General features: G+C 47.4%; 1 protein-coding gene across 1 annotated transcript; it reads left to right on the top strand.

The window, feature by feature from the left end:
* The first annotated feature begins 6 nt into the window (after positions 1–6).
* CFAP276 (cilia and flagella associated protein 276) lies at positions 7–5,962 on the top strand. The gene is made up of 5 exons (XM_006149515.1): positions 7–101; positions 3,964–4,080; positions 4,558–4,673; positions 4,999–5,126; positions 5,822–5,962. Exons 1-5 carry the CDS (start codon positions 21–23, stop codon positions 5,890–5,892), a joined length of 513 nt encoding a protein of 170 aa, XP_006149577.1. The 5' UTR covers positions 7–20; the 3' UTR covers positions 5,893–5,962.
* Positions 5,963–7,394: the final 1,432 nt, after the last annotated feature.

Raw genomic sequence — 7,394 nt, 5'->3', positions numbered from 1 at the left:
GTCTCGCTCTGCACTTAACCATGCCTCCCACCCGGGACCCTTTCCAGCACCCCACGCTAGATAACGATGATTCCTACTTGGGAAAACTGCGGGCTTCCAAGGTACTGTGGTTTCTTGCGCAGATTCCCTGCAGGGTAGCCGGCAGCCTCCTTCAGTGTGAGGAGGCAGAGATGGTAACGTAAGAACTCTGGTGAGGACAGCCGGGTACCAGAAAAGCCTGTGGTCTGCCTGCCTCCCTGTCCCTATGTCCGTGTCTGCTAACGTTCTTAGAGGTGCTTTTGAGCAGAGGGGAGCAGAAATCTGATCTCGAGGAACAGGGAGCTCTGAAACCCAAAGCAGTGATTATAGTAATGAGGGACCCAGGTTCCATCCAGCCACCCGTTCCCCTGTTTGCAAAACCTTCCTCTGAAAAGAGATGTCATGAAGGGGGAGAGAATCCCCCAGATCATGCTTTGTAAATGGAGTCTCCGTTTTGGTTTGAGGCTGCAGTGCATGTGTGTGTGTTTGGCATGACTGTGGCTGGTCAGCGATTTGGGAGTTTATTTTACCCGTGATAGAGCACATGTGCACACACAAGAGTAGGAGAGAGAAGCGTTCTTTGAAGGGCAAGATAAAGTGAATTAAATAGTAGTCGTGGCTTAATAACAGGACCAAAGAACTGCCCTTAATTTATTCTATATTTATTATCTACTCTATGTGAGGCACTGTGCTAAATACTGAGAAGATGTAGACAAATTAGACATAGCTCCTGCTCTCAAGGAATTCTAGAAGGAAAGTTGGACGGCAGCCGTAAAAGATGCGCGCACAATGGCATGTGCTGTGACAGTTTATGTAGAGTGCCATGGGAGTCAGCAGCTTAAAGGAAAGTTCCCAAAATGGATGAGTTTTGACACCCAAAAATAAGTTGCTGGGCCAGTGACAGAAGGGTGGAATGTGAGTTAGGAAGAAGGAAATAGAACTGGGCATTCAAGGTCAAAGGAGAAGCAGGTACGCAAACGTGGAAAGGAGTGTGGACGGTCTGGGAACTGCAGAATCCAGAAGAGCTGACCTGTTGGTATGACATGGAGAGGCGGCGTGATCGGGGCTGCGGAAACAACCCTGGTGGGCTGGGTGCGCTGCGTACACTATGCCAGTAAGCTAGGGCTCCGTCTTGGAGGCGTGGGGCTCCGTGGTGGGAATTTAAGCACTAGAGTGACACAGTCAGGCAGGAGTTTTAGAAAGACCTTGCATCTGGGAGCCATGGTAGCCACACGGTAGTTGAAGCCATGGGAGGGAATCGGCTCACCCAGTGAGTGGGAGAATAAGACAAGCAGAAACTAGATTCTTGGAGAGCTAAAGGGCAGACAGAGGAGGCAGAGCTGAGAAGGCAGCTGAGAAGAGTCAGAGGCAGGAGGCAGACCAGGAGAGTTAGACTCACAATGACGGAGAGAGCATCTGAGGAAATCAGAATTGAGCGCTAGAAACCAGAGATCAAATGAGGTCAGTTCTGGAGAGGACAGACCCACCTGCTCTAGTCTCGGAGATCATTGGTCACCAGCAAGAGCCATTTCAGTGGGTACTGGAGGCAAGGGCCAGACTGCAGTGGGCTGAAGAGGGGACTGGAATGGGAGGCAGTGGGGAAAGTAAATGCTCTTGAAAGAGTCTGCTCTGGAGGAAGAGTGATAGGGCGGTAGCTACGCCGTGATGAAGGGGAGAGGGACTAGCAGTTAGCGTAATGACTATGTCGCTGGACTCCCATGTAGTCGACCGTGGTTCGCATCCCGGACCCAGTGGCTAAAAACTCACAGCAGGTGTGTGCATGCCCAAGATGCTGAGAGGAGAATGGAGAAGGGATTGTGGTGTGGCCATGCCCCCTGGGGGATGGTTTCTTGTTTTCTGTCTCTCTGTCTCTCTCTATCTGGCAAGTGCATGCGCCCTATAGCAAAACCTCTTAAAAAAAAAAGAAGGGGAGAGAACTGGGGTCAGAAAAGAGGAGAGGTGGGTTAGTACAGGTCTCTGAAGCATAGGGAATGGCTGGGACCAGGGTGGAAGGGTTACTCTTGCAGAAAAGCGACTTCTCTGAGATGAAAGGAAAGTCCATGTGAAAACGGAATTTGTGCTTGACAGTCATGACTTTCTCAGTGAAAGACAATCCTTCTGCCGATGGAAGAGATGAGTCTTATGTAGCCTTTGAGGAGAATGTAAAGAGAGCTTTCCAGGCCAACAGCGAAGAATAGCCAAACCTATGAAGAAATACTTGTTTTTTTTTTAATTGCCAGAAGGTGTGTGCGCTGGCCAGAGAGAGAGAGAGACAGAGAAAGATGGAAAAGGAGAAAGACCAATAGGGTGTGGTCATGCTGCCGTCCTTTCTCTTCCATTTCTCCATCCTGTCGGGATTTGGGGCAAGCACACATATGCACATCTGCCCCTGGCATGTTTTTCAAGCCACCGGGGCTGGGATTTGAACTACGGTCATCTATGTAGGATCTGGCTCCCCTACCATTAGGCTATACGGCCAGCCCCAATTAAGGTTTAATTGAGCTGGGTCACACAGCACTTTGTCGTCTGGGGAGGACGTTTACTACATTGGCTAGACTGGGATTTCTAATAGGCTATAGTTGTACTCACTGGAATTCAATCACTGGTTCAATCACTGTATCATTTGCGAATACCATGTGTTAGGTCACTGTGCTTAGGTACTGGGAATACAGTGGTGAACAATATGGCCTTCTAACTGATGTAATAAAGATATCAGTTATGGAGGGTCTTGAAAAAGTTCATGGAAGATGTGTATTATGAAAAAACTGCATAGATTTCAAAACTTTTTTTGAAATTTGCTATAGGGTGCGTGTACTCACGGGGGGTGAAAGAAGAGAAATTGAGAAAGCATACTCCAGAGGGGGTGACCATGCTACAGTTCCCTCTCTCCCATTCTCCTCTCAGGATTTTGGGCATATATGCACATGCATCCAGTGTGCTTTTCAAGTTGCCAGATCTGGGACTTGAACTGCATGGTCAGTCATGTGGGATCCAGCCAGCTTAACCACCACACCACTGGCTGGCTCTAGATTTCAAAACTTTTTTGCATCAAAATAAACTCGTCCTTTAGTTCTATTTCCCATAAACTTTTTCAAGCGTCCTTGTATGTGCTTCTCACATTCACACTTGGGGGTTTTCATTTAGAGAAGTGAATGTCTTTTTCTGTTGTTCCTGAGGTCATTCATGAACCCTTGCCCTGCCTACTACCACCTTGTTCTCACTTGCTTAGACACTGGACTCTCCTACTTTGTCTCCGATTGCCTCTCTTGGGGTCCTGCCGTGCTCCCAGTTATAATAGTTGCAGTCCTTATGAAGTTGCCCTTCCCTTTTGACCAGACTCCTTTTTCCAGGCTTCAGCGATTACTCCATGTGACAATCTTCAGATCTATGAATATATAACTTGTCCTGTCCTCTCCTACAACAAGCTGCACATATATAATGTTCTGCTTGTAAATTGCATTAGAAGTCTCACCTTTTCTGGGGCCAGCAGGTGGCATGGTGGTTAAGGCACTGGATTCCCACATGACTGATTACAGTTCGAGTCCTGGACCTGGGGGCTTGCTTGCTCACTTCCTCTCTCTCTCTCTCTCTGTCTCTCTAGTTAAATTAAAAATGAATGAATAAATAAATGCAATTAAATCTTAAAAGAAAAAAGAAGTTTCACCATTCCTTTGAACTCAGGACATCTAAACCTGAACCCATCATCTCCCCTATCTGCTCCCCGGCCTTCATCCCTCGTCCAATTCCACCCTTTCCCTTGAATTCCCAGCCCATTTCTGTCAGTTCTAGAGCTTGGGGTGGGGGGCTCAAAAGCTTGGGGGTTTTGCCTCATGTCATCTTCTGAGATTCAAATAAAGTAGGATGGAATAGGCGGATGGATGTCACTGAAGCCACAACAGCAAGACGTCCTGTCTTGAGGTCCTGGGTGTGGTTTCTCTTTTGCAGAAATCACCGTACAAGAACCCAACTCACCTTGCCCAGCAACAGGACCCCTGGAATCGGCTCAACTCAACTCCCACAATTACCTCCATGAGGCGAGATGCCTATTTTTTTGATTCTGAGGTACCTAGCATTGAAGTATTATTCCTCTTTTCATCTACTTAGGACTCACTAATGTCCTTTTTGAAAGGTAATTTGTCCTTCCTTTTGTCCCCAATCCAAGATCCTACCAGATTCAAAATCAATGTAGCTGGCCTCTGGGAAGTGAGAAGACTTGCAAATCATTCTAGATGCCTCACTCTTTGGTTGAAACAAGGGCTGAATATATCCATGAATAAGGCAAAGTTCATTGAGCCCAAGTCAGGGACAGCATTCCATGTCTCCAGAGAGTCTATTACAACTCCTTGGAACTAACTGTAAAGGAGACAAGTCCATATTGGTGCGTTAAGAACAATAGTTCAGTGTGTAAGGAGCTGGGAGATTACAGGACCGATAGGGGCTTCACTACACTTTTGGGGAACAGTAGAGCCCAACAGAATCTGACCAGTGGTGGGTAGAGGTGGCCAGGTTAACCCTGGGGGGGAATGACTTTCCCTGTAGATACCGAAGGATGACCTGGACTTTCGCTTAGCAGCCCTGTACGACCACCACACCGGGGCGTTCAAGAACAAAAGTGAGGTACTATTGCACCAGGAGACCATCCAGGATACCAGTGGGTAAGTGACAGGCAGAGCCTCTCCGCCCTAAGGACACCGCCTTCAACCCTATAGAGTAAAACGTCTCCTGGGAAAGAAGCTGTAGGTATTCGTTGGTACACAAACATCTGTATTTTTACATCCATATCTGTGATGTAACTTCTGTATCTTTATGGTCTAAAATGAGTAGAAACCCTCACTTAGATCAACGAATCATTTATTTGGGTAATTCCACAGAGGATAAAAAGGGCCTTTGGCTACTTTTTAAGGTGTAATGCAACTTCCTTTCCCTTCTCACCTCTCACTGATTTCCCTGTCCCCTGTTCTTCCTCAAACCACTGTCCAGAATCAAGACCCAAGGGCCTGGGGCATTTTTACCCACTCCTCCTCCACTCTCTATCATTTCCCGGGCTAACATCAGACACTGGATCAACCCTAAGAAGGAGTCCACCCACAGCATCCAGGGATCCATAGGTAAGGGCGAGAAGGTGGCGGTAGCAGGGGGTGCTGCAGTCTTTCATGGGCCCAGGAGTCAGGGATTGAGATGACTGACTGGTGGGGGAGGTCATGGACAACTGCGGTCTTGGAAAACAGTCATTAAGCCGGCACACATCAAACTAGTCCCAGGGGCATGTTCACTACAGAAGCAGAAAACGAACTCAAATTTCCTGAGCCTTTTAGCTCAACCTTTGGTCTGCGAGACAAACATTTCCAGCAAGGACAGGAACCTGGGAGTGGAAGACCTGTAACTATCTCCCATAAGGCTTCTTCATGCATTTCCCCACCTTCTCTGGGACTAGCAGTTGGCGTAATGGCTATGTCGCTGGACTCCCATGTAGTCAACCGTGGTTCAAGTCCCAGACCTGGTGGCTTAAACTCACAACGGGCGCGTGTGCGTGCGTGCCCAAGATCCCAAGAGGAGAATGGAGGAGAAGGGATTGTGGTGTGGCCATCCCCCATGGGGGGGTGATTTCTCACTTTCTGTCTCTTTCTGGCAAGTGCACGCACCCTATAGCAACAAAAAAAAAGGAAAAGAAAAAAAAAAAAACCCTCCCAAACAAAAAGGAAAAAAAAAACAAAAGCTTCTCCACAGTACCCAAAATATGTGCGTGATTAGATTCCCCAAAAAGGCAGATCTGAAATTAACAGCCTACTTCTCTTTTCTCCAGTGTCCCCCCACACTGCAGCCACCAATGGAGGTTACTCCCGAAAGAACGATGGCGGCTTCTTTTCCACCTAGTGTAAACTGGACCTTGGCTAATTAATCTTAGTAGAACATCCTGCCGCTCACCTCTAATAAATAGATTTGTGCAAGATGAAGCCTAAAGTGTCTGTTACCCATGACTATGAATTACCTATTGACTACTACAAGGAGAGAAATTTCCCAACTTTCAGAAACTAGTTCTGTTGACATAGGTGCAACTTGGAAAAATCATCTTGGCAAAAAACTAAAGATTTAGGGGCTGGCCCTGTAGCACAGCAGTTAAGCACAGTGGGATGACACATGCCCAACCAGGGTTTGAGTCCTGGCCCCTGCGGCTTTCATGCTGGGCACATACACACATGCGCAGGGTTGATGGAGTTCAGAGTTGGAGGAAAAGGGACTGCAGTGTGACCAGGACCTGCTGGGGGTGCTTTCTCTCTTTCATGTGCGTATACACATGCCCTCTGGGAAAATAAAAGGAGATAAAGAGGTTACGATTTCAGACAGAACAGCATTGTTTTCTGGCAGGACACAGTATTCACATTTTGTAAACCGAGGTCACCCAACCCGGCAGAGTGAAGTATGTGCTGAGGAAACAATAATGGACCTAGGACTGGCCCCATAGCTTTGAAGCAGCAGTCAACGCCCACATGGCTGACAAGGGTTCATGTCCCAGCCCCGGAGGCTTGAAAAATATGGCATGCACATGCATGCCTACGATCCCAATGGGATAAAGGATTGGAGGGAAAATGATTGCAGCAAGACCAGGCCCATTGTAGGGAGTGCTTTCTGTCTGCGCACATGCCCTTTAGAATTTAAAAAAAGACAAGACATAGCTTTTTTGTTTGTTCTTGCTTTTTTGCTATAGGGCACAAGTAATTACAGGAGACAGAGGGAAAGTGAGAAATCTCCCCTCCCCCAAGGGAGAATAGTCACCCGCAATCCCTTCTCCTTCATTCTCTTGGGATTTGGGAGACATACACATGCATGCGTGGTGTATTTTTAAAAGCTGCAAGGTTCAAGATTTGAACAGCACAGTGGGCCATGTGGGTGGGATCCAGCCACCTTAACCACCACACCACTTGCTGGCCCCAGCCCATTCTCATAATGATTTTACCAACACTAATTTTAGTAGCTCTGAGTAGCATTATTTATGCTCAGATCACACTTAAGACCACCTCGTGTGTAGTCATCTGCTGGATTCTTACTTTTCTTCAGGTTCATCTCCTTGGTCCTGGTTCCTTACCATGATTCTGTCTCAACTCTGCTGCCTCCTTGTGCCTGGGAGTCAACTCCCTATCAACTTGTGTTTACATATAGCTCCAATTCTTATAGAGATGGCTCAAAAATATGTTGCTTGGGTGTAAAGGTACCTAAAAACTGAGGCATTGCCGGACCAGCAGTTGGCATAATGGCTATCTCGCTGGACTTCCACATAGTCGACCATGGTTTGAGTCCTGGACCCGGTGGCTTAAACTCACACCAGGCACATGTGCATGTGTGCCCAAGATCCTGAGAGACTGGAGAAGGGATTGCAC

This window comes from Tupaia chinensis, unplaced genomic scaffold, assembly GCF_000334495.1.
Source record: "Tupaia chinensis unplaced genomic scaffold, TupChi_1.0 Scaffold000270_1, whole genome shotgun sequence".
NCBI lineage: Eukaryota > Metazoa > Chordata > Mammalia > Scandentia > Tupaiidae > Tupaia > Tupaia belangeri.
Note: the sequence above shows the minus strand (reverse complement) of the source record. Positions and strands in the feature narration are given on the sequence as shown.